Source organism: Tympanuchus pallidicinctus, unplaced genomic scaffold, assembly GCF_026119805.1.
Source record: "Tympanuchus pallidicinctus isolate F22 unplaced genomic scaffold, pur_lepc_1.0 scaffold14, whole genome shotgun sequence".
Lineage (NCBI taxonomy): Eukaryota > Metazoa > Chordata > Aves > Galliformes > Phasianidae > Tympanuchus > Tympanuchus pallidicinctus.
In genome coordinates, this window is record NW_026294659.1 from 17,580,371 (window position 1) to 17,608,039 (window position 27,669).

The 27,669-nt window shown below is 39.4% G+C and overlaps 1 protein-coding gene across 5 annotated transcripts; it reads right to left on the reverse strand.

The window, feature by feature from the left end:
- BACH1 (BTB domain and CNC homolog 1) lies at positions 1-27,632 on the reverse strand. Of its 5 annotated transcripts, none has more exons than XM_052674071.1 (6): positions 27,454-27,632; positions 20,436-20,566; positions 15,432-15,729; positions 10,442-11,830; positions 8,602-8,808; positions 1-3,338 (listed from the first exon to the last, which is right to left on the reverse strand). In XM_052674071.1, exons 3-6 carry the CDS (start codon positions 15,669-15,671, stop codon positions 2,877-2,879), a joined length of 2,298 nt encoding a protein of 765 aa, XP_052530031.1. In that variant the 5' UTR covers positions 15,672-15,729; positions 20,436-20,566; positions 27,454-27,632; the 3' UTR covers positions 1-2,876. The 5 variants fall into 5 exon arrangements, with proteins under 5 accessions (XP_052530031.1, XP_052530032.1, XP_052530035.1 ...); XM_052674072.1 differs by lacking the exons at positions 20,436-20,566; positions 27,454-27,632 and adding exons at positions 26,862-27,013; positions 27,124-27,286; XM_052674076.1 differs by lacking the exons at positions 1-3,338; positions 27,454-27,632 and adding exons at positions 3,360-5,759; positions 22,925-22,940 and having other exon boundaries at positions 20,436-20,569.
- Positions 27,633-27,669: the final 37 nt, after the last annotated feature.

Below are 27,669 nucleotides of genomic sequence, written 5' to 3' on the forward strand. Positions count from 1 at the left end.
TTTGTAAAAAGGATAGTGGTTTTTATTGTAGTCTTAGAAAATACTGAATTATGAAAGATACAAAATCAACTGTTGTAATTATCTGTTTATTTTACAATCTGTATGCCATCATACTCTTATGGCTTTAAGATATTCTGTCCAAAGTACTTTAAAACATGCTTTAACAAAGTATTTTACAATTTCAAAATTGAGCATTTCTTTACTGGAAAAAAAAAAAAAAACAACTCCAAAACATTTACCTGAGAATCAGTATCAGAAAACTGTCATTCATTTTTAACTTTTGCAAGTTGATGGTATAGCCTATAGAAGTCAACATGCAACTTGTGTGTCTAGTGTATTAAATAAATATTTTACAAATTTAGATACAGCTGGTTAGGCAAAAGCCTACCCTCAAACTTCATCATTTTCATCATAGGATTAAATACATTACCTTAATTTTATCATAACCAGACATAAAATAACAGCCATTGCTTCCGCACTGGAAGCCCCACAATATTCGCTAGATGGAATTCAGCCATGGCTGATCAGACCGTGGCAACAATTCTTTTTGGTGGATACTCTACCTTCTGGGACTTGGTCATCCACAGGCAGGTGAATCAGGGGTTAGGGCCACTGGACTCATTGATATTCCCTGCCAGTCATTGTCTACATATACGCTCAATCAATTCATAACAAGTGTATCTAACCCAAGAAATCCCGTTCTAAAGTACACGTATTATAGGATAATGCTTTGTGCCATTATCCGTGTCATTTCAGAATATCACCGACTTTGAAAAGTGATGTTACATATAGACAGCAGAAGGTTTGGGACTCTGTTTTTAATATTACTTATAAAGCAAACCAACAAGAAAAACAGACACTTAATATACCGCCCACGAAGGCAGCACATGAGGGAGGCAGTATTAAATTAATCAGAGAGAAACAGATGCTGGAGAACAGACACAGAGCTTCATGAGTAATGCACATACAGGATCAACATATGTAAATGCTGCTCATTGAAAAGAATTTCAATTCAATTATCTGAGTATTTTCAAACCAGTAAGTTTCATGATGTCCACAATAAAGTATTTATTTCTGAATTTCAATCACCGCAAGCACTGTGATTTATACAAGCTATGCTCCATTACATAAATTTTCTCCTTAAAGTAATGATGTATAATGGAAATCCAAAGATATTACTATTACTAGAGATTTGAATTAACCTTCAATCCCACAGATGAGGTAGTGTAGTCACTTGTATTAGGTGCTGGTTAAGAGAAGTTCTGCTGAAACTCAATTTTATTTTTTGTTTTAAATAAATGGCCTGATAGTCTTAATATATTTATTAATGCTATGTTACCTAGTAAGAGGAAGGAAAAAAAAACAAAACTTTGCCAAGAAGTTTCTTTAGCAAGTTCTGTCTCACTGCAAGACAAAACTGCAAAGCAGTATTTACAACAGTCCTTTGCTCTAGCTGCTGCCTACTATACATGCACACAAAGACACAAACAGCTAATACACATTCTGAGGTAGGAAATGAAGAATTCCACTGGCTTGTAAAAGATTCTTCATGTTTTGTAAACCAGCAAAACCAAAGTTTTCTGTGGTGAGGTTCAATACTTAGTTCTGGTGTGAGAATAACGTTTAAGTAACAAAGAGTCATCAGCATCCAATATGCATCTACTTCCACATAAAAATCTTAAATAAAATAGGGATTACTTAAAGTTTCTTTTATCTTAGTGGCTGAATTTCTCCTCCACAAATGAAATGAAAGTCATCTTTACAGCTCTTTTACCTGTTATACTTCTTATACATTTATACTTATAACATAAGCCATTGAAAATGCACTACAGGTTTAGCCAGAAATTCTGAAAACTGAAATTCTGAAATAGATCTTTACTGGTCCCAGTGATCAAAGAACAAAAACATAGATTGCTTAAAATGCAATTAGACGCTCAAGTTATGAAGAATTTGTGCCTGACTACCTGAATAACAACAATAACTGCCCTTAATCTTTCACAAGTTTGATTTCAATTTATCATAAATAGCAATTAGGTCAATAGATCCTGGGATAGAACATCATTGTACATCAATAAATTTTAGCAAGCATCTGCGATTCAGATGCCAGAGGATTCAATGCATGCTGTAAAAACAACAAATTTTTAATCACATTTCTGCCTTTTGTACTATGTTGTTATTTCTCACACAAAAACCAGAGAAGAGAGCAGTATGCTGCAGCACCTTCGCTTTTCCAGTCATCTTAACTATACATGGGAGAACTAAGACAAATATTCAATAAAAGCTGGCTCTTGTTACAGGGATGGGAACAGCAGGAAGCAATGAGTTGTTCTAGAGCACATCTGCCAGAATCTCCTCAAACTGTCATGTTATCTTAACGCATGTATAAAATAAACATTCACCAGGCTTCATATGCTTCCTAAGGCTTGTCTGACAGGGAGAGATCAAAAACCATCTTAACAAAAAAAAGCACTCCATGTATAGAAGTCATTATGATTAACATCTGTCAGGAACATTTACTTGAGATGTAGGGCGGCATTAGGTACTGTGGCATAAAGCAGAGTGAAGGCTACTTATAGCTGAATGAAAACTTCCTCACAAATCAACATCTGTGCACAACGTTTATACTTTCAAACAACTCACTTAAACATTCCCTTGCCATCACCACGCAGAAAAAAGCTCCAAGGCTGACACATACAAATTACACTTTAGAGCTACACAGAGCAAACCGAAGCTTGCCAATAATGGCTGCGTAATTCTCCATACAGCTTTAAGAGAAATATTAATCTTTCCTTTCACTTAGTAAATTACTGCACAACAATGCTCAATTTCGTTTTAAATTGCAATGCTGAGAAGCTGGCAACAGGAAGAGAATAGATTTACTCATCTGTAGTGCATTTATCAGTCATTTGCTGACAGAAGTCTGTGATAGCACCACTCTGTCCACATTGTTCCACAAGTGAAGTTTTTTCCAATGTTCTTACAGGAACTGGGTGTAGTTCTTGTACTTGATCAAATGTTGCATCACACACACTTTTCACACGCTGAAAACAAGAACTCTGCTCATTTGTAGGTGCAGCACTCGAAAGAGCATCTACTAACTCTGCAGTTGTTGGTGTTGTGAGCTCGCTCTCAGATGGAGCTGTTCGTTCTCTCTCTGGGAATGCAAAGTAAAGTGGACAATCCGAGGAAGAATATTTTGCAAGTATTTGTATTTGCTCGTTACTCAAGGCTGCTTCCTTACACACCTGCTGGCAAAGACCGGTCAGATTCTGCTTTGTCTCACCCAGAGTTGACAAAATGAGGTTTCTCTCCTTCAGCAAGTTTTCCTTCTCATTTTGCTGCAAAAATAATAATAAAAAAAAGCTTTAGTTACTTTTTAACAAGGGTGTAAATGATATAGCCTGCTGAAACAGAAGGAATTCAGCGCTGTGAAGATCATCAACAACAGAAGCAAATAACAAGTAGAAGAAAAACTCTATCTTGAAGTGCCAGCTATGCTATCTGAAGGTATTTTTCCAGGCATAAAACTTTTTTAAAACTAATACTGACAGCCAAAATAATGAAACTTAGTTATTAAATAAAATCTAGCTCCACTTACTGTTAGTATTCCCAAAACACTAACTCCATAGGATAACACATCTGAACTGCTATCACTAGGTCAACTAAACATTAAACAGCCCAGTTCCCATGGAGATTTAAATGAAAATACTGGAGAACATCACTTTTTCAGTATCAATACTACTGCTAGACGAAATTTAATTCTCAAGAAGTGCTGTAGAACAAACAATGGAGATCAGATGTGTTTCTAAAGCAAACAGAGAAGCTAAAGAAACAAAAATAGCTAAAACTGTGGACAAAGTATTTTCTCTGAGAATGCAGCAACTTAGTTTACTTCAAGGAGCTGATTAAAACACTGACACTGAAAGAATTTATAGCAATCAATGACAATGGTGAATTCGAGAGATGAGAACTGCAGTGCCAACAGGTAGATAACTTCTGTTAGAGTAGGGGAACGCAGGCTGAAATGTTTAAGTTCTGTTTAGACAAACATGCTTAAGAACAGTGGATACTTCACAGATACAAAACTACTGCGAACAGCTACACTTCAAGCACAGGGCAACAAAAGCAATTCACTGGTGAACATCAAATGGTAAAAATCATAATTTGTTAAAACTTAACCTGTATTTTACTGGAAAGTCAAATTTCTGAGATCAGAAAGTACCAGGAGCACAAGATGAAGATGCAAGGACCAAAATAAATAAATAAATAAATCAGGGGTTGTCAAACAACAGAAATAAGTGGTATCTGGAGAAAAGGAAAATGATGAGAAACAAACAAGATCATAGAAAAAAAAAACACCACAGTTGAAACAAGAAAGAAATACACACCAAGTTTGACAGATAACTACAAAAGGCAGAGTTCTGAAGACAAATTTCAGTTTCTACACAAAGCTTTAAATAGCTTGTGAGAAATATATATTTATCCCGGGTTACCTTATTGCTAGGTCAATTCATTCTTAGAAAGCCCAATTATTTTTAGTTCTTCTCACATTCTCACAGAAGAAACTCACACTGCAGCTTCTACAGTTTTCAGAAAGAATTCACCAGCATAAAGTGGGACTTTGCAAGGAATGCAGTGGCTGCCAGTCCCCTTTTGCCTAAAATGATTAGAAAAGAGCAGCTGTTGCCACACATCCTAATCTGAAATGACTTTATGCAAATTTGGGGTATGCAGAGGCACTCAGCTGTGTAATAGTCCAGCTTATTTCATCAGTCCATATTACTCAACACAAACTTCAACACTCAAATATTTTTTCCAGTGTAAGTTCCTTATCCCCAATTAACAAGCTGTAAGTAAGTTAATACACTTCAACAGTATTTTATTTTAGCAGCATTTTATTAATGCTGCAAAGTACTGATAACTAGTTACAAAGTCATAGCAATCATAACATTGGAAACACCTACTACTTCTGGTGAAGAATCTACTTAGTTCACACATCTCTTCTCTTTGCTATAGCATATATAACAAGAGCACAATCACATTTCTTAGGTCAATCACTGCCTCATCCTTCTCCTGAGCTATGGAACCCTCAAGAAGGTAGCATTCCTTAAGGCCAGCTGTCTTAGTCTTCTCCCTCTCACAAGGATCTTCAGCCTAAAACTTTGATGCAAATTTGATGCAAGAGGGTATATGGCAGGTCAATACACACAGCTGTTCTGGAAGAGCTGTTTGAAAGCAATTAACCTCTCCCTGAGTGGTTCACATGTATTCCCAAATTCAGTGAGCAATAAGAATATGTAGGCTCGCTTGAAAGGTCAATGAGTAAAGACCATGTAAAGTCTGTGGTGGTTTCATATGATGACCAGTTAAAACTCTAACAAACTGCTCTCTCACTTCTCTTCAAAGAAGAGTGAGGGACAATAAGACTTGGGGTGGGGGGGAAGGAGTTGCGATAATGCTGTTCTGGATACTAGTGCAGAGCACACCATCATATGGGCTGCAGCAGGAAGAATTAACTTCATCCCACACAGTACAAGGTTCAAGAGGACAGAACCTGTACAGATGACCAAGGGAACTGACAAAACTTAATTCCCCTAGTTGGGTTTAACAAGGGGTAGCCAGGAGCACAAGGAGATTGACATAAGTTTCAAATGCACAGAATCACCTGGGTGGTAAGGTACCTCTGCAGCAGGTCTGTAGTCCAGTCTCCTGCTCTACACATCAGCTCTAGGCAAGATCAGGCTGCTCACGGCTTTGTCCTGTGGCACGACAAAAAGCTCCTAGAACAGAGCCTTCATAATTTATATATGTTGCTTTATATATGTTGCCTCAATATCATCTCCCTACCCCCATTAGAAAAAGGCTTTCCGTATGTCCAGTTGAAGCCTCCAATTTTTATTTATAACAGTGTCTTTTTCTTTTCTTGACTGGGAAGCTGGAGTACTTCTAATGTCTACATCATTGAATGGTTTCAACTGGAAGGGACTTTAAAGATTATTAAGCTCCAATCCCCTGCTGTTCTCAGGGCTGCCACCCACCAGCTCAGGCTGCCCACTGCCCCATCCAACCTGGTCTTGAGTGCCTCCAGGAAAATAGTATATATAATGCTGATGTCTTCCCACAGAAACAGGCAGATGGCAATTAAGTTTCCCCACAGCCATCTGTTGTCCAGGCAGAAGTAGCCCCATCTTGTCTGCCTTTTCACACAGTACTTCAGCCCTGACTGCTCTGGGGATCTTCTCCTAACCCCACTCCAAGGTTAGGAGCCGAGGACCATCTGGCACAGGGAGGGCAAAGGCAAAATCAGGCACAGTATTCTAGATTCAACCTTATGATTACTAAGTATAGGAGTGCAATCACTGCCTTCAAACCACTGGCTATGCTGCTGTTTATACAACCCAGGATGCTGACAGCCTTTTTTCAGTTCCGACAAGCTGTTGACTCATGCTCAGCTGTTGACTCATACTCATGCCCAGATAACCCCTCCCCAACCAGGGCCTTTTCAGCAAAGCCACTTCCCAGCCAGCTTCTAGCCTCTGCTAATGAAATTGATATGTGACTTTCCCCACAGCACACCACAAGTACTGTGTTTTAACCCAAGTAAACAAAAACATAAGAAGCAACGAGTTCAAACTTAAATAGAAGAAAGTGTGCTACACATCCTTAAAAACAGAACAAGGAATTTAGCTGAATAATGTTTCCTAATACTTCGTGAATTGCAGCTTGTTATCTACTTGTCAAAAATTTTCAAACTGCATCCATGCCACATTATCCCCTCACAAAGCCACGTTACAAAGAATACCATGGGAAGATCAACAAGTAACTTCTGAGACCCATGACTAACCCAGAGAAGCAGGAAGAAGTTGCCATGCCCAAAGAAACGTGGGTGTACCACACAGCATCTTTCACAGATGCCTCTTTTTGTTTTTTCCAGTCACCCAGAAGCTGTGCTTTAGACAGATCTCAAAGATTCTGTATTTGTGCACTACTTCCACAAGTCTGAATGTGCGTTAACACCAGCTGATGCAAGACAAGATCAACAGTTCCAAATGAGAAACCAACCTGCACAGCTGCAATAAACAAACAACTGGAAGTTCTTGTGCTCAGAGCACAACTCAGAACTCAGACTTCACATCACAACTCTAAACACTGTCTAGCACTTGCATAATGGTATCTGTAAAACAGCAGACATTCACACAGTCTTAGGGTAGGTCCACAGGGAAAAAAAGGATGTCACACGATGATTATCAGCCATTTAGTCAACTACAAGTTTAATCTTGCAGATGAATCATGTCTAATTTTGGGGATAAAGTCGTTGCACAATACGGACAAAGTTACAAAACAAACAGAATGACACTAAGACAAAGTTCTGAACTGTCAGAACTGCAGTCTCTCATTTTAGCCTGCATAATTTAACTTCTGTCAACATAATCACTTGATTTCCCTCCTCCCGCACATTCAGCGCACTGAATGAATGGACTTGCCATTTCAACTCTCAGCCTTCCTTCAAAGTCTAATTTACTGCAGAAGCACATTTAATGAAAGATTAATCACTTCTCAAAAAAAAGTTTCAAGCTCATGCTGTTTTGCTCTAACTTCACTTTCTTTTTCCTGCTAAGGTCAGAAGGCATTTACATGACTGCAAATCCTCCTATCTGACGCAGATACCACATTCATATACATAAAGCACAAAGTCTAAATGACCACCGATGTGAACTAAGTGTATAGTAACCTTAATCCACTGAAGTACATAGCCTGGATGGTGTAAACAACAACGAAACTGAAATGACAGAATCAGAAGCATTTAAAAAAAGTCACTCAATGATTTTCCCCGCTATAAGTACTTGAGACTCCGCACATTTGAAATTATGCATTGATTCCTCAGTTTCTATCATGATAAACTCTAGAACTGTAAGCGGGTTCTTGAACTCTACCTTCTGCACTCCAATTTTGAGATTCAAGACTCAGCAAACAATTTACCAGTCCATGTTGAAATGTTGCAAGAGTACTTACACAACTAATAACAGTATAACAATACAACAGTAAACTTCAAGAGTAACAGAATCATAGAATGGCCTGGGTTGAAAAGGACCACAATGATCATTCAGTTTCAACCCCCCTGCTGTGTGCAGGGTCACCAACCAGCAGACCAGGCTGCCCAGAGCCACATCCAGCCTGGCCTTGAATGTCTCCAGGGATGGGGCATCCACAGCCTCCTTGGGCAACCTGTTCAATAGCATGAGCTGAAGAACAAAATTACAAAGCGAGAAAGCAAAGAGGTAGAAAACTGAGCAGGATGGGATAACAGTCTGGGAAATATCCTATGTAATAAAACTCAGTGCTGATGTGTTTCTAAAACAGCATTCACTAAGATTCATGCTGCAATGCACTTTTACTTGAATGAAAACCACAGAAGAAAAAATGTGCACTGAATGTACAGTAAATCCAGAACTTCTATCAACAAGTCATCTCTTTAAGACTGTTCTCTGAGCTTCAGTGGATACAGTAACAAGCTGCCTCGCTACCAAGCCCCTGGCAGATACCCAGCAAACACATTTAAAGAAAGACAGAAGTCATATGAATCATGATATTCATACATACCAGTTTCTCAATTTCAGATTCGAGATTTTGTATGCAGTCAAGTTTTCTCTTACGACATCGCTGCGCTGCAATTCTATTTTTACTTCGTCTTCGAATATCGTGGATACAGTCCAATTGCTCAGGGGTTAATTTATGCATTTTCAGAAATGACTGAAAGTCATTTCTGGAAAGGGAGATAATCCTTTGTGCATTAAATGGCAGTTTTACCTAGAATGTAAGATACAAATATAAGCCAAAGGTGAAACTGATAACCACATACTCCAACAAAAGTTAGACTTGAGATGATTTAAGCGCACTTTAGCAAAACACCTTACCCCTACGTCTCAGAAACAAAAGCAAACTACAAGAACCATCGGGGAGTTAGATAAGATGTGGGAGCTTCAAGCAGATGAACTCAAGCATGGGCAAAATAATGGAGTACTCTGCACATTTACACTGTATCATCAAAAGCTTATTCAAGTAGGATGAAATCTATCCCTGTGTACAGGGAATCATTTCAGTGATATGTTCTAGGCAAGTAAGTTACGGTTAGCAGGCAAATCAAATAGGGGTCAAGAATCACTAATGCACCCTGAAGTTCCCTCTAACTTGCTAAGCCTGCATTCTGTATACACTTTTATACCTTAGGTTTTCTGCAGGAAAAGCTCACATGAAATAGGTATGTACTTAACACAGAAATTACTGGCAGCTGGCACTTGTTTTATATTCTTTAATGCTGCTGCTACTGAACGTACACCTGAGCCACACAAGCAAGAGCTGCAGAAACTTCCAGAGATCATACAGCTCTGATAAATACTGAAAACCATCTTTAATTCTACAAATAATAATAATTATTTTTAAGAATACAGTTAAAGACACTATTACAACCTCTAAACTGGACTAAATTAAGGAGCAAAATTTATTCTCTTACTGTGGTCAAAGATCTGAAATTAGTTTGGAAAGTAAACAAAAAATTTCCTTTTTGTGTTTGCCTATTGCTGGTAATCCACTAATCCACAGGGAACGGTACTGCCTTCACTGCTATTTACTTCATAATGTAAAGAAGAGAAGTGCTTTTAAGCCTATCCTGGCCCATTATTTAACCTGCCAACCTCCTACAGGAATTGTTGCTTCCATTTACAATAAAAGCCCCTTCAATGTCCCACAGTATAAAGAGTCACACTGCAATTCTGCCATTCTAGGAACCACTACTGAAGTCATTTTATATACACAATAGAACCAGTCGGTGTTTGACTACTTAGGACATCTGTCTAAAATCCTACTAAAAGCAATGACATGTAGGAAAGAAGTGCCAAACATTTTCTGCATTTGGAGAGAACAAATACAACCTAAGTTCCAGTGAAAGTGACGCTGTTAAAATGCCCTTAAATGCACAGCTACTGTTGCCAGCTTGAAAACTTGCTTTTCATTCTGCAGGTAACGTGAAGTGTTATTTCCCTCCCACCTTCTCAAGTCTGAAGAAAATCAAGAACATGTTTAAGTTTCTATAAAACACACTATGAAAATTAGAACTTTAACCTAAGTAGACAAAAAAATGAAAAAGCCTAAAAAAAAAAGTTCACAGTACTTGATTTAAAAGACAAAACTTTATCATATTCCATAACGTTATTCCAGAAATATCTGAAGAGATCTAACACCTAACCATCTATCACTTCAATGTCCTGCAAAATATTTCAAGTCTCCTTGAATTAACATTTTCTTCCACGTAAGCCTTCAAATGTTTATTTGAATTTCCATTCCCCAAGGTTTTAAAACAAGTAATGAAACAAGACTGCAGAACCAGATTTCTGAGAAGGGCCTTAAGAGACAGGGAAGTAAAGGATAACAAGAATGTTCTTACCTCACATTCCTGTTCTCTAGCTGAACAGGATTCACTGTCTCCCTCAGTATCAGTTTCTGAATCCTCCCCCAAACTTATCACATAATTATAGGGACACTGTTCTTGCTGTTGCCCTTGAACATAATCTCCACTGCTTATTTCAGAGCTGTTGGAGCATCCTTCAGTACTAAGATTGCTTATGAAGGGGCAGTTGACAGAATTCAACGTCGTAAAAGTTCGTTGAGAGCAAGGTTCAGGACTTTCACTGATCCTGATTCCCAGCCATGGACACTCTGATTTCTTCCCTGAATACACAGGCTCCAAGCGTTCTTTTGGCACTGCAGATGGTAAATGGATTTGACAGGCTTCTGTACTGTAAATATCGCTCCAGAACCCTTTTGCTAGATGTTCTGCTACCTCTCTCTCTACACTGCTCCGATCACCAGTTGATGTAATGTTAATGGCTTCCCTAGCACACAAATCAACCTTTAAGGTTCCATTGTCGTGACTTTCCATTTTCTCACTCTCAGCTCCGGTACCTGCTGCAGTTTTTTCAGATAAGATTGTGGTGTTTTGCATACTACTGAAATTTAAGTTACCATATTGCTCACAAGTACGTAAAAAAGACACAGAATTAAGTCCATGAGGCGTAGCAGTGTTTTGGGGGAAAGCAGCAACATCTGTTTTCTCCACAGGACACGAGACGCTTTGAGTCACAGAATCTCTCTTCGATTCTTTTTTCTCAATGTCTTCCTCCTCCCCTTCTTCCATTTTCACCTGAGTCTCTTCACACTTCGAGGCCAGCTGCAGAGGTACACACTCCTGAGCTTTTGGTGTGCTGTCATTATCAGGTATTTCTTTCTCGATAAAAGTTACAATTGGTGGCACCTGGACGTCTTTAGTACTGGAACTGGAATCTGAAGTATGAACTTTGTCATTTCCAAAAGCTTTCTGGAATTTCCTATACTTGGGGCACTGGGAAGATGAGCTGGAAACATTACCTTTTTCTAAATGCATGAGATCTGAGGTTGGGTTGGTGTTATCTTGAAGGGCAGGTGATGCTTTTGCATTTTCATCATCTTTACAGAGCTTTGTATGTGAGGTTTGAATATATTCTTTTTCTAGAAGTTCTTCTGCTTCATCATCTATTTCTAAGTCTCCATCATCTGCATTGCTAATTATAGGGTTTACTTCCCTGCAATGCTGTGTGCAGCATTTCTTCCTGGGACATTCCTGTTCTGATTTACAGTCCAAAAATTTGAATTTGAGAAACTGAAAGCAAGACTCCTCAATGTTCCGTACGCCCAAGAATTCAGCACACTTGCAGACTTCAGATACGTTGTCTTTATTTAAAATAAGTTTAGCTGTGTATGCAAACTGAAGCAAAGGACTAAATCCTTTAAGTGTTACCTACAAAAAAAAAAAAAAAAAAAAAAAAAGAAAGAAAATTAGCATGGCCAACTTCCTGCTTGGTGAAACCCTCTTGCTTCCCATTTACCAGAGCATACCACATCAAAAAGAACAGGGCCCCAACCAGCCACTTCTGTTTCACTGGGTAGTAGTTAGGTTGCCAAGTTTCTAGTTAAACCCCTACACATACGTGGATTTAAACAGCCAGAACTCACATCCTGCAGTCAGAAAGTCGCTCAATCAGGACAGAGAACAAGAGACAAGGTGCAGATTTGATCCAGAAAGGAAATCTGGCCACACTCATTGTGACGCAAATAAGAAATAATTCTATCCTGTATATTTTATAGCAATTATCTTCTTCAGTGCGAAGAATCTCCTAAACAACTCTCATAATACAGTACTAAAATGTGAAAAATATTACTGTCCTCTGAAAATCAGGAACGGGACTCAAATTTTATAAAGATAACTTCCATAGTGAAATTACACGCGAATGACTCCTGAGCAAGATCAAAGTGCTGCTGGCATGAATCATTCCCTTAAAGAGCAATTACTGCTATTTGCTCAGTTTCATGCATCACTGATACAAAGAACTCTAAAGTAATTGAATTTGACCGCTCGTGACTATTTAGTACTGTAGCCATCTACTCCTTTCTTCCACTCATGGACAAAAAGAAAAGTATACTCAAAACCCCATGCCAACAGCAGCTACAGTTTCTTTGGAGTAGGTAGGCTTTTTGGAACAGTTCCATCATTATCATCTTAGCTTCTACTGCAGAGCAGCTCCCTAAAAGGGAATTCAAAGATAAACAACACTGCTTTTCTTTGGAAAAATTACTAAGAAAGCAGGTAGGAAAGCATAAACAGTCTATTGTACTAGAGGTTGTGTGCTACTTCCTTTTGCAAGTGAAAAAATGGAGTATATCCATTATTACTACTACTGAAGCTCAAGCACACATGCTGGGCTTTTTGTCTTTAAAGAAAAACATGGAAATAACAATTAAAAGGCAGTTGAAGTGATCTACAGAGACAGCTTAGCAAAAACTCTTAAACCTAAAGAATTCTTAAAGTAATGTTTCAAATATACCCTAGAGACAATGCAGTGATCTGATCAGCATTCTTAATTCATCCTTAATAAAAAAGTGAATAGGAAATCAGTTTATCTATGTGCTTGCAAGCACATCTTCAAACCTAATACAACCAATAAATCTGATTTATTTATAAATAGATGACGTTCATACATAAAATTAAACAAAACAAACACGTTTCAAAATTGTACATTTTTCATTTACCAGAGAATACTCCTTGCTAAAAAATGGAAAGATTAAGAGAAAAAAAAAAAACAAAAAACACTCTGCTCCTCATATTTTCTCCTATGTATTTCTAGCTATCTGTCCTCAAACATGATGAATCACTGGAAAGATTCCTGGTCTGACTAAAGAGAAGTCTGGCAGGAGCCATTTATTTCATCTGTATTGCTGATGACAGTCTAATTTCCCAGTGTAAAAACTTCAGTAGGAAAACAATAGAAGTAACTGACAGCAAGGTGTCACCAGTTAGCTTTGATGTATATGAGACAAATTAATATCTAAATATTTGGGTATTTCACGTTTTAGACTGGCATCTTTTATTTTAAACTTCAAAAACTTTGGATGATCAAAAGGCTTAAGAAATTGCCAAGCCAATTAGTATTTATTTGTCCCTCTCAAGCATGCAGCTTCATAAACTGACTCATTTCAAAACATTTAGCAGTTTCCAGAAGACAAGCTCCAATTTCTCAAAGTGTTTTTACCAAACGATGAGATCAAATTATTAGAAAACAAGATACCCTGATGGTATTTTTGCTTGTTCTTACAGCATATTCAGCTTTCACATCAGTAACACTAGACAATGTCATTAAGTTGGAGACTTAAGAGGACTTGTCTCACTCAGACTATCAGTGTTATTATGTTCCCCCATTTTGTTTACAACTCTGGTCCCCTCCTAGCTCAGGTTTAGTGGAACACCAGTGCTTTTCACAAGATTTTTCCCTGCCAAATCTCTTATTCTTCCAATATCCTACTTTTGTATCGTTTCAAAAGTTTTATTTTTTTACATGTCACTGATCTCTTTTAGTCCAAATGACAGCTTTGTGTCTCTTATCACCTTATTTCCCTTCCACAACAGCTCTTACCATCTCACTTCTTTTAGTCTGGCAGACACTCAGGCTAACATACTAAGCCACTATAAAGAAGAGAAGGAAGAAGAAATGAACATACAGAGAAAGGAGGAGAATGAATAAAGCTGACATAACGTTATCATGGCATAACACCAGTTTGTAGCGTATTCATCACAGAACAGCAAAGATCAGGGAAGCTCTTCAGAAGAGCTGATCTTCCAATTTTCAGTTTTTTATAAAATCAGATATTATAGTTGCAGAGAATCCTTGTGTTTATCTACTACAAAGCAGTGAAGGAGCTATTTTAAGAAGATACAGGCTATCTGAATACATCATTATGTTAAGATAGCATTCAACTTAGGCTTGTACACAAACAAATGGCTGAAGTGACATCCCTGCAGGTATTCATTGTCACGTACCCTTCCTCCTGGCTTTAATGATTCTAGATGACTTGCCAATAATTTTTGTGTTATTTTTAACTCCCTTCTCAAGCTGTTTACCAGAAACAGCCTCCCAGAAAGTTGCTGATCATGTACCAGTTCTTCAGCTTCCTGCTGCTTCTGGGCATAGAGTACTTGGAGGCTCTTGACTTTTCATTTACAAGCACACTGTTTCATATAAACATTTGTTTGCCTCATAACACTTAAAGATTTCAGATGGCATTTAAGTATTTAAAATGCTTTCAACTAAATACCAACTGGAATCTTTAAATGTCTTGGATGCTTCAGATAACTGATAACCAAATTGCTCTTCTATGCATGACGGGTTCTGGCTCATTCTCCCTAAATGCCTTAAATTCAATCTGATTTAAAAAGGATTTATTTTTGGTGAAAAAGCAAGCAATTGTCCCTGGCTTTAAAGTATAAATACAGAAGAAAAAGAGATCAAGCTTCTAACAATGAGTGTACAAAAAGGATAAGAACTGAAGAAAGTCAACAATAAGCTGCAAGAAAGGAATACAAGCACAGCTGTATTCCTCAAACATTTTTAATGTAAGCCTTGATGACACTAATTGCAAAATTCAAATGGCAGTACCATTAATTTGCTTATTATTCCTAAAATATTCCTTTCTTGCATGGGATGACTAGTATCTCTTTGCTGTTTGAAGCCCATGTTATACAGCTTTTTTTTTTTTTTGGACAAACTTACATGCTTAGAATGTAGTGCACTATTTTGAGAGTAAGAAACACCTTATTGAACACATCTACCCTACAATATTCCCAGGAGAGCATTTACTTATCTTCAGTCTGTGATATTCACTCTGCTGTGCCCAGTCTTTACCTCAATCAGCAACAGCTTTACAGCTCAGAAATTTCTTCCACTCGGTTCTTAACTCTCTTCTCTTTACTGATAATCTCTATTAAGCGCCAGTTTATTGTAAAACAGAGTTGAACAAAACAGACCAGTAGCACGGGTAGGTACAATACAGATACAAGCAACACTCACCTCTTCTGGTAAAGTGATGATAAGATCAGCATCCAATTGGCCCACAATTCTTGAAAGGAAGTAACTACTGCAAGCTGCAAGCACAGCTTTGTGAGCCCGAAATCGCTGGTCTTCCACTAAAATAGTGACATCACAAAGAATATCTTGCTTTCTCTGATCATCGAGACTGAGAAGTACATTGGTACTATGTACTGAAGACTCGTATGCAAAAACCACGCTGTTCTTCTCACTTAGAGACATTCTGTATCACAAACGTTAGTGCAAGTCTCAGTGGAAAGCATGCTTCTATTCTTCCAATCTGGAGAAAGAAAAACAAATTGTACACATGAAAATCACTTCAAGCAGGAACCTACTGACAATACAAGAACTCAAGGAAAACTGCTGAACATATGTTGCCTGTACTAATTCACTGCAAGAATGAGCTTAATATTTAGTATTTCACAAGACAACGCATTTGTATGAACTTGTATTTCAAGCATCCAAACCCTAATGTGTATATCTTAAATACTGGTTTAGTAGATGCACAGACAAAAATACAATTTTTCATGTGACCTCAAGGACAGAGAACCATTTTCCCCACAGCAAATCCTTAAGCGTAATAACTTGACCATAACACTTAAGACCTACAAATTAATGCTCAAATAATTATCGTTATATTCTGACTCCAACACTATGAAAATGTAAAGAGAAATAAAACCCAGATCCATTCAGCAAGATATTATGTAAGCTACTTCTGTTTACTGATTACAGTACAAGTAAAAATATTTGTTTCACCTTATTTCAAAAGTAGCTGGCCTGCTAGAACAGTTAATCATTGCTAGAAGTTACTTTGTCTCTAGCAGGTACTTCATTTCTTTAAGCACATTAGTCCTCTTATTTTCCACCTGTCTTAATTCTCTAATGCAGACCACAGACTACTCCCCTCTACTTCCATAACCTTCTTTCTGCTCATCACTATTCTAATCATGTTCCTCAAAAGTTTGCTTTCATATAGAAGCAGCGAAGATGATTCTGGTCACCCGGCCACAGACTGCTCTTATGATAAAGCGAAGTCCTGAAAGAATAGTATTTATTGGACAATAAATAACAGTGATAGTGCTAAAATATTTAAAACTTGGAAATGAACTCATAACTGTCCCAAAGCTATTCCTGAACTCCTAGTGTTTGAGAGATGTAGAACTAGGGAGAAGCCAGCCCTACTAGAGCACACTAAGTTCAATAGCATTATCAAGACTAATCCTCACATCTTATTTCCCAATTCCTACTTTCTCTGGAACGAGCCTTCAAGTTAAAAAGAAAAAAACACAAAAACACAACAGAACAACAACAAGCAAACCAATACAAAGCATTTCGAATCCAAAGCTTGGTCAAGAAGCACCATAGTTGGATTTGGAACTGGTTACATACAAGGAAAATGTACCTCAGCTCCCAGTAACATACATTAACAACCAAGCACTTCCATTCCACTGGACTATTCTACCCACTAGAATACTGTAGTAACTGTAACTGAACACAGTTGCTGACACAGGACTACCCAACCATTGCATTGCTCAAAAGTTATGATATGCCAGCTGTCAGCAACAACAAAACTGTAGCAAATGCAAATCTACAGTTTTTAGATATGGGAAACTTTCACAACTCCGAAAGGGAGAAAAAGGACGTGAGTATTTTTTAAACACAATGGGGAAAACAAACAAAAAAAAAAAAGAGCACCCTGCCAGCTATACTTGTGGTTATTTACTGCTTGTTACTTTCATAGAAGGCAAACTGTTTTTGTTATCTTTTGAATAGAAAGAAGAGATCCCCCACTCAACATTTTCCAGGTTGCAACGGCAGGACAGCACCACTCCAGATACAGACTATCAGCATTATTTGTACTTCACCCTCTGCAATGGAATACTGTACACTCAACTTCACAAAAAAAAACCACCAAAACCCTACAGTTTGTGACTCGACTAAGAAAGGAAGTCAATTTGGGGGCATCTTCCCAAAGATACAGGATTTTATTATGTGAAAATATAAGTCCCAAGAAAAGTCACACACACCTCATGTTTTCCCACTCAGCAACAGCTATACCATGAGTAGTTAACCCTGAGGAAATTACTTCTAAAAGTTAAACAAACAAACAAACAAGCAAAAAAAACACCCAACAAAAAAACCCATACTCATTAAGCTTTATATCTCTCTCTCTATATACACCTAATGAATGACTACAGGCTTTGGTTTAAGTAAACATCACAGCTGAACTGTAAAAGTTAATGATATTCTTATCTTCAGATATTACAGCACATATAGTTTAAAAAAAAAAAAAAAAAAAAAAAAAAAAAGCTTAACTGTATTCGTACCAGAAATAAATACTGAAAAGAGGAACTACTACAAAATGGAATATTAAATCCAGTGTGGTGGGGGACACAAATGTTAAAAGTTAAGGACCTATTTTAGGATGAATATTTAGGCAAAACTCCTAATGAGTTTTCAACTGCAGTTCCAGCAGTCCTATAGACACTCTTTACCTTTTTTTCCTTCAAGCCCTCCCAACCCTCAGATAGATAGTCCACACATCAAATACACTGTTCCCAGGTTCTCCTTCATAAGGTAATGCATTCCAAAATCCCATTTGGCTCACCACACCTCCATAGCTTGGAAGGCTAAAAGGAACAGCAGCTTATACATGTGCTGTAGACAGCTGAACCTATCTCACTTCATCCCTATAAGGCATGCAACACATTTTCCAAACCCTGAGCAGCCTACTGAAAGCACTGATAATAAACTTCTAAAGTTGTTGTTGCCAAAGGGGGGAAAAAAAAGCCCAAAACTTCCTTCAGTTTCTTCCATAGTGAAAGAATAAGAATATTTGACAACGGAATCACCAAGGTTGAAAAAGACGTCTAAGATCTTCCAGTCTAACCATCCACCAATGTTTGCCACTAAACATGTCCCTCAATACAGCATCTAAATGTTTCTTAAACATCTCCAAGGTTGGTGACTTCACCACCTCCTTGGGCAGCCTGTGCCACTTCCTCACCTCTCTCTTGGAGAAGCAGTATTGCCTGATTTCCAACGCAAACCCTGCCTGATGAAACTGAGGCCATTCTTTCTCATCCTGTCGCTGTCACCTGGAAGAAGAGGCTGACCCCCACCTCACCACAATATCCTTTCAGGTGGCTGGAGAGAGCCATGAGGCCCTTCCCTGAGCCTCTTATTTTCCAGACTGATTGACCCCAGCTCCCTCAGCCACTCCCCATCAGACTTGTGCTACAGACCCCTCACAGCTTCACTGCCCTTCTCTAGACACGCTCCAGGGCTTCCACGTCTTTCTTGTAATGACGGGATCAAAAATGAGCACAGCACTTGAAGTGTGGTCCCTTTAAACAGGATATAAAAGTTTGAGACGTCCAAAGTATAACATGCAGCATTTCATTAAGCATTTCAAAATTTTAAAGAGTCTTCAAATAACCAAAACACTAATTTTGGCTTCTTTGTGAAACCTAGTAACGGTTGTACACAGTAAAGGGAGAAATCAAGAGGAAAAGAACCAAAAGTCTGAATGAAAACAAGAAGTATCAAATACGAAAGGGAAAGATGTAACCACTAGAGCTGTCACACCTCAGGGAGGTGCTGACAAAGGCCAGATTTACAAGTGTCCTAATTCTGTTTTCTAGTTGTGCAATAAAGGCATGATCTTACATTTATCACAGCTCGTCACGACAGGCAACTTGATTTTCCACTGTATCCATGTCTATAAATACATTCTACAAACACCCACAGAAACAACAGCAAAAAACTCTGTACTTTTATGAACTGTTTCGTGTCCTGGAGACTTCAGAAATTACTTAAAATTAATCCCATTTATGGATAGACTGACAAGGTGAAAGTTTTGGAGACAGTAATTCAGTTGTAATTTAGAAGCTTTGTGACTTGCAATCTTGTTCCACCACTCTTCCCCTAGAAGACCCTCACAGGCTTTTTTCATCTCGATACAGGTGCCCAGTGGCAGTAATCACACTATCTTTATTTCAAAATGAACACTTAAGGAAGGACAATTAGAGGCAGGCAAATATAAATCATAAAATTACATCAAGTCTGCAGATGACCATATATTCAAATCACCGTTCATTAAGTGAGCATCAACTAACAACTGCTTTTGCACAGTGCAAAAGATGCCAAGAACCATAAGTATTGTTGTATGGAACATCTTAAATACCATTGGGAGATAAGAATCCCAACAGACCTTCCAAAACTTGAAGTAGCCCTTACAGTGCAGGCTGAGAAGATTAAAGATGAAACAATGCAGAAGTTCAATACAAATCTTAATTTAGTGGAGGAAAACTAGAACTGTGAGTACAAAGGCATTCCTCAAATCCCTCTCACGTCAAACTCTGAACACCTAAGAAGCTCAGACTTGAAGGAAAGAAAAAGGGCCCATGACACGTGCTAGTATAAGAACTACCTGACAGAAAACTAGAGCTGAATGAATCAAGTTCTACTTTGAGGATACAACCAAGCACATTATTATCAAGCTTCCACTCTTTGTCAGTGAGAGAAAAACGCTTTGCTTAAGAGCAAAAATATTGTCTCCTAAGCACAGGTTACAATACTTTATTCTGCTTCCAAGTGAAGATGAGCTGATTTATCTCACCCCTATTAGCATAGGGCTCAAGAGGAAAACTACGAAGAATGGGTACCTGTAAAACCAACGTATCTTCAGCAGTTTTAGACATCCCTACTTTTAATCAATTAAGCATACACCTTTATTTTCAAAGGACATATAAAATACTTGGTCTCTTAATTAGCACTGTCAACAATACGAAGAAGAGGAATATAAATTTGTTTGAATACGTAACGTAGAAATCAGAGCAAGATTTCCATCAGTAGAAATAACTGATCTCATTTCATCATGCATTTCAAGTTATTAGTTAATTTATATTGCTAATATGGAGGTAAACGCAAAGTAAGGTACTTCAAATAATCTCAGACTTCAAGCGTGCTCATCTGATCGCTTACAACTAGAAGTTACTCCTCCTTTGGACTGGATGATCTTGTAGGTCCTTTCCAACCTTGTGATTCTGTGATTCTGAACTCCTAGCTGATGGCAGAATGAGGCAGGCCAGTCAGATAACCCTCTGAAGGAGACCCTGCTAGAGAAGGAAGTCAGGAGTCACTTAAGGGCAGATCTTCAGGAAAACCAAGAGATGTCCTCCATTTGACACTAGTGTACATATATTCCAAAGATGATAATCGCTATGGCTGAGTCCCACGTCAAAATATAAGGAACTACCGTTGCTAAGTTACAGAAGGAACATAATAGATAATACTATCTTGGAATAGATAGGCTCAGAGTGGAAACATTACACCAGAAGAAATTTTCTCATCCACACACAAAGACCTGGCACAAAGTAGATTAACTTTCATGCTCAGCTGTACAACATGCAGAGCTTGCATTCAAATTAACATCTTGTGGTCAACAAGGGAAGTGTTGTACCTGAGGTGAAGGAAGCTCTGAAGCATCAAGTTGTCACTGAAGCTGACAAAAACATGAGCAGAAACCATCTTAACTCTACACGCTCGCAGCAGAGCAAAACAACTGCTTCAAGATTAAGCATGCCATAATGACCAAGTCGGTCGTAGTTGCAAAGAAAGAAGATAAACAGAAATCCCATTCTAACAGGAAAGCTCCATTACTAATCAAAAGTAATAGGAATAAGATGTGGATCTCAAGACACCATCCAAAGCCTTAAAATAATAAAATACCACCTGTTAGCTCACTGCAGATCTTAACAGCAGTGATCAGCAGCAATCCTCACCTCCAACACTCATCCAAACACCCACTGAACAATGACCAAAATTCCTCCCTGCAGCTTTCCTGCAGAGAATTTCTCAAACATCCATGCTCTATCCAAAGTATTTTATTTATAACAAGTGCCAAATATAGAGAATCACCTGCTTTAAGGTAGGAAGGTTCTACAGAGGGATTTGGATAGGCTGAGGCCAACCGTGCAAGGTTCAACAAGACCAAATGACAGGTCCTGAACTTTGGTCATGATCCCATGCAACATCACAGGCCTGGGGTAGAGTGGCTGGCAAGCTACATGAAGAATGTGGGTTTACTGGTCAACAGCCAGCTGAACACAAGCCAGCAGCGTGCCCTGGTGACTGAGAAAGACAGCAGTACCCTGGCCTGAAACAGAAACAGCGCAGCCAGCAGGAGCAGGGAGAAGACCATCCCTCTGTGCTGGGCACCAACGGGGCTGTACCTCAAATACTGTGTGCAGTTTTGGGCCCCCTTATTACAAAAAAAAAAAAAAAAACAAAAAAAAAAAACAAAAAAAAAAACATAGAAGTGCTGACCTTGAGTTCAAAGAAGGGCAACAAAGCTGGTAGAGAGTCTAGACTCCAGGTCTTATGAGAAACAGCTAAAGGAACTTAATCCAGAGAAGAGGAGACCTCATCATTCTCTATAATTACCTAAATGGAGGCTGTGGTGAGGTGGGAATCAGCCTCTTCTCCCAGATAACAGTGACAGAACAAGAGGTGACAGCCTCAAGTTGCGCCAAGGGTGGTTTAGGTTGGATATTAGGAAGCACTTCACTGAAAGGCAGGCACAGGCTGCCCAGGGAGGTGGTGCAGTCACCGTCCCTGAGGTGTTCAGGAGCCGTGTGGATGTGGCACTGAGGGACGTGGGCAGTGGGCATGGGGGGGTGGGCTGGTGGTTGCACTGGGGGATCTGAGAGGTCTTTTCCTAATCTTGATTCTTTGTTAAAGACCAACTAAACTGACTAAAATAATAAACATAATATTAATTCACTGCTTTTAATAACAATAATTTCTTTAACCTTTAAATGAAGATTTCAGCAGAGTATCTTGCATGTTACACACATAGGAAACCCCCCAGATGTTGTATAGTTTAAAACCAAGCTTTTTGTTGACTTAGCTATAAATGTAGAGAACAGATGTTATCTCATTGTTTTTCTGTTCTACTATATACTTGCATCATTCTTTCTGGACAGAGAAGACAAAAATAACAGCTGGAAGTCTCCGCCTGTCTGCAACAGATGCCAGGAACTTCACTACAAAGTAACTTGCAACAACAACATCACAGCTATCACCCTGGTAAATAAATTCAGCATTTTTCAGTTTGTATTCAAACACCACAAACTCCAGAAAGAGAAAGGTGAGACATTTCAACATACAAAGGGCTATCTATGCTTCACAGCTAAAGCAAATGTTTTGAATGTCAGACCAGCTGAAGTTGGCAGCATCAGAAGAAAATTCACAACTAGAAAAAATGAATGAGTCATACAAGTGAGCTCCATAGGCTCTCAGGCTCTTTAAGGGAAGAGGCCCAAAAAAATACTAAAATGGCACTTAGAACAGAGAGACAGAGGCTCAAGAGTGCAAACTCATGTAAAGAAACAGTGGTCGTGCCTTTTCCTATTCAGATGGTCTGCGATGAGAAATCTAAAGACACAGAAAATCCCATGTTTAATTCTCACCAACAAGAACAGGAATCCAGAGGAATCTGGATTTGAGGAAGTCTAGAAAGCATCCAAGCCTGGTGATCATCTGTGAAAGACTCTCTGCCAAACAAAACACAAAACTGTACTTTGCAACCATCAACTGTAATACACTTAATAGCGAGTGGGTAATAAACCAGCTCAAACTGACATGTGGTTCTTCTGTCTTACAAAGACAGAAGTAGCACTGTCTATACTGTCTACAAAGATAGAAGTAGCACTAGCATAAATAAATTAGTTACAGAAGTTACATCCTAGCAAGTCACTGCTTTCTTTTAAAGAGCAACAGTCTCTTATTTTTTCCTATCAGTCAGTAACTACATTTCAGAGATTCCTAAATAAAAAATAAAAAAAAAAAAGCTAACCTTTTATTTCTAGACTCAAATATCAGTTACACTGTTCTACCACTGGCGTGTGTACAGGTAAGGGTTTGAGTTTTCTTTTTCCATCTCAAGACCTTGAGCTACATTTCCTGTCAATTGTCCAACCAAGCGTTACTCAATTTACTAACCACTAAACAAAAGCCTGTTCCTTACTCTTTACTTAGACAGTAGCTGTTCACCAATAGCATGCTGGATCTCAATCCTCTGCAATAACAACATGAACTTTCAGTAGCACACAAGTAAAGCTCGTGAGGATACAAGAAAGCAGTGAGTACACCTCCTCTGCAGCAGAGCTCAGGGAGGGTGCCCTTACTGTTAGCATTATCACAGCTGGCTGAACTTGGGTACCCAGATGCAATTCCTGCTGTGATCATTACCACCATTACACTAACAGGCTAACTCATCACACAATAGACAATAAACACCTGCTGAGCAACCACCATGCTTCTAACTTACCTGTATTCTTAGAATACCTTAAATTCCTGAATAGCTGGGGGAAAAAAAAAAGAAAAGGCACTGTCTACCAGAAAAAGAAAAACAAATCTTGAAAAGCAAAGTCTGAGTGCTACCCCTGGCTCCTATGCTGATGTACTGATTAACTTTAAGCAGCTCGTTTACTTCCCTCAGTTCCCTTACAGCAGACATTTACATTTATTTTACTGTATTAAAAAAATCCTGCCATCCACAGATGTGGTACACAAAGGGACAACTATCATTCCCTACTACTAAAGGGAGACTGTTTGGATAAGAGACAGCTTATTCAAAATACAGTGCAAAAGCTGTTTTCCAAAGCTTTCTAGCCGTGTGCCTGCCCCCAGCTACCTCGCCTTTTAAGGAAATGAAGTTACGTTACAGATGAATGCCTGGAGCAGCTAATAGCTGCTGATTCACATTATGCTGACAAGGGATGAACAAGCATTTTAGCTTCATGTTTACTGCCTCTCCAGCCTCAGCTCAAAAATACTTGAACACAGTGATTAAGAAACCTATTGATTATGACAGCTAAGCTTCGGTTCATTACAACAATGCTTTCTCCTGTAAAGAAAGCACATCTCATCTTTAGATGATTAGCAAATTCACGATTAAATGGCTAGGCCATTCAAACTACACAGTGGGATGATACCACTTAATTACATAAGTGAGCTCTTAAAAAAATGATTAGACTGTATTTCTGCAACATCACTCTTACCAAAGCTTTTGGACTCTTGACAAGTCACAAGTGAGAACTGAAAGGAATCACGGGAAGTCAGGCCAGTGTCACGTCTCAGAGTCATGACTTATTCTCAAGCTTTTAAGCCTAAAGATTCAGTTGTTTTTAAACACCTGGTACTTGGAGCAGGGAGAGAAGAACAAATAATTAGGATTCCTAGAAGACACAAGACTCCAGCAGCTGGGATTTTGAAGAAATACATGGAAGACTGGTACTGTACAAATATCAATTTCTCCCCACCAATTTTGGGATAGTTTCCCTACAATAACATAATGCAATAATCACATTCCAGCCAGGAAAAAAAAAAAAAAAAAAAAAAAAAGACACCTCTACTTGCTGTTTTAGATTATATTACACTCAGCTAAATTTTTCTATACAGCATGAAAATAATCACTTTGTGGGGATGTGATTTCAGTGCTAAAATGAAAAGGATTGAAGGGACTTCAGAGACTGCTCTGCAGCAAAATCCAACCTTTACAATCCTTCAGTTCCACTCTTCAACAATTACTCTGGGAAGGCAGCTATGCACAGACTTAGTAATGGCATGGGTTTTTTTTTCCCCAAGTCAGAGTAAAATATTTAATCAGGATAAAACTGACTAACAAAGCACGCATAGCTGGCACCTCCTGTCAACTCTTGCCTCTGCTTGAAGAGCAAACACCTTCACATCTCTATCTACTCCTTGCCACAGTTAAACAAACTACGTTTGTTGTGTCAACGACCATCAGAATCCATTCACAAGTATGTACATTAAAAATACTTGTAACAAACAGCAAGTCAACCATTTGTAGTTCAAAAATTTGTGAAGGATGCAAGAACTGAGGAGAAAACAGAGGCAAGACAAGGAAAATTCTTTTGGAAAATGATCTTCATAATGTTATTTGAGGCACTCACTTTTTAACTCATTTGCCTCCACAGCTTTTCTTTACAGCATATGTAACCGAAGCAAAAGTTCTATGACACACTTCTATGAAAACAGCATGTGAATGTCTATGAAGAAAGCACAGACAAATATTGCTAATTCCAGTCAAATTCACACAAGGAGAAAAGATGCAGAATATCATACTTCAAACTGCAGCAGCAATAGCAAGTGCTATCTCCGTTCCTATGAACATATTAGATAGCAGACCAAGACCGGAATCCAAACACCTGCAGACACTATCTTGACAACTAAAGTCATTTGCAAACAGAAGTCCAACATGATTCCACAGTCTACCTGAATATTTGTTAGCATGCAAGCAGCTTAAAGGCATTTTGGCTGGCTCTAAGCTACTATTATTCTTCAACACACACTTAATGATTGAACTCTATTTATTTGCATTTCACTAATGCTTCTAAAGCCAGTTTGCCCTCCATAACATGCTCCTCCCCCTCTTTTTAAAGCTTCAGTAGCTGACAAGTCAGTCGAGCATTACTCTGACCTGCTAACAAGCACTTATACAAAACATAAAGATCTCCCTTGTATTACTGAAGAACCAAACCTCTCCACCACAAGAACTGCCTTAACTGAAAAATACAGCTTGCTGCTGGAGATGAAGTTTCTTCTATGGTATGGGCTATGATCTGTTTCAGCAAAATAAGCCTTCCTCCACCCCTATATGGTTAACTTTCGAACGAGAGGCAGGGAAAGCTGCAGGGGTCCTCATGAATTATCCCCGATTTGGTCATACCAGGCTGAATTCACGCAACTGAAGCAAGCAAAAAATAGCTGCTGAAACAACCATTAAGGTTTTGTTCCTACCCACGTTTGTATCAACCAACACATCACTACTGTTTAGCTAAGGACTGCACATAAACAAGACTTGCGCTATAAATGCCACAAAGGTCTTTTCAGCCCTTAAAGCCTCCCCCATGAAACTTTCAGCAGTAGAAACCTAAGGGGACAACAACAACAACACCAGCACTCAGAGAGAGGTGAATCCTTCCAGTGTCCCTCCTGCGCCAACACCTCGCGCCAGTTTGCTCAGCACTGGGAGAAAGCCAGGTTTACAATTAAAAGGAAACCAATGAGGAAGTTGCCTTAGCACCTCTTCTCACTTGATCAAATACGAGAGCGTCAGAACGAAGACTCCCGAGTCCAAAGCACTGGGGAGAGATATTTGGTTTGGGACTCATATTACAACTCAATACAAAGACGTCTCTGTTTTATTTCTGAAGATATGTGCTGTCTATGCCCAGCAATAGTGCCACTTGATTAAAGCGATCAGGTAAAGAGCACGGCACACCAGCAATTCTTACATTAACATAAAGACCCTGACCACACTAAAACCTTTGCTTCAGACACTTTCCAGTACAGAACACTCAAGAATAAAGCAGATGTAACCTCAGTGTCTGCTTCGGCATTTAGGTTAGCGTGCAAGCAACGCAGACTTCCCCAGCATCCCACTTCCATTCGCTTCACCAGATGGAGACAGCCTACAGAAGTCAGCTCCTTCTGCATTGAAATGAACTGGGAAATGCGCTCCAGAAGAACACCTGAAGAAATCCAAACGCTGTTTCAATAGAAGGGTCACCAAGGAAGCCCTCCGTGCAGGTACTCTTACAGCTTAAAGGGCACACCGCGTTGCGGGGCCCCAGGTACTTACACAGACTGGAAAAGGAAAAAGCAACCACAACTCGACAGAAAAACAGACCACGGTGATTCTTTTCTAATTGCTACACTCCCGAAGCGCGCCAAGCGTTTCACAGAGCGGAACGAGCCTGACGGGAGGATCGCCGCCTCCTCGCCGACGGTCCGAGCGGAGCCCTCCCAGCTCCAAGAGATCGCAGCCTTCCCCACTGCGGCGCTGGGTCACAGTGCCGCCGAGCCCCGCAGAGGCAACGCGGCACCCGCCGCCCTCGCGGGACGCAGCGCCCCGCTGGGGGAGGGGGACGCGGGGGGGGGGGACGAACAGAGAGCGCGCCCTTCAGCTCACCTCAGCGCTTCTGCTGCTGCTGCCGCCGCCGCCGCCCCTCAGCCGCGGGCCGGGCGGGCGGCCGGTGGGCAGCACCGCCGCCGCCTCTCTCCGTTTCCTTCCCCCGCTCCTTTTTTCTCCCGCTCGGCTGCTCCCGTCCCAGCGGCTGCGGCCCGACTGCGGCGACCGCGGTCAGGTGACTCCCGACAACATTGCCGCCCCCCTCCCCCCCCCCCG

Coding starts and splice junctions, on each gene's coding strand:
- BACH1 (XM_052674075.1), bottom strand. CDS start 15,671: ATGTCTCTAAGTGAGAAGAACAGCGTGGTTTTTGCATACGAGTCTTCA. Junction 8,809..10,441: donor CTAGAGAACAGGAATGTGAG/GTAAGAACATTC, acceptor CTTACATTCTAG/GTAAAACTGCCATTTAATGC. Junction 3,339..8,601: donor AATCTGAAATTGAGAAACTG/GTATGTATGAAT, acceptor TTATTTTTGCAG/CAAAATGAGAAGGAAAACTT.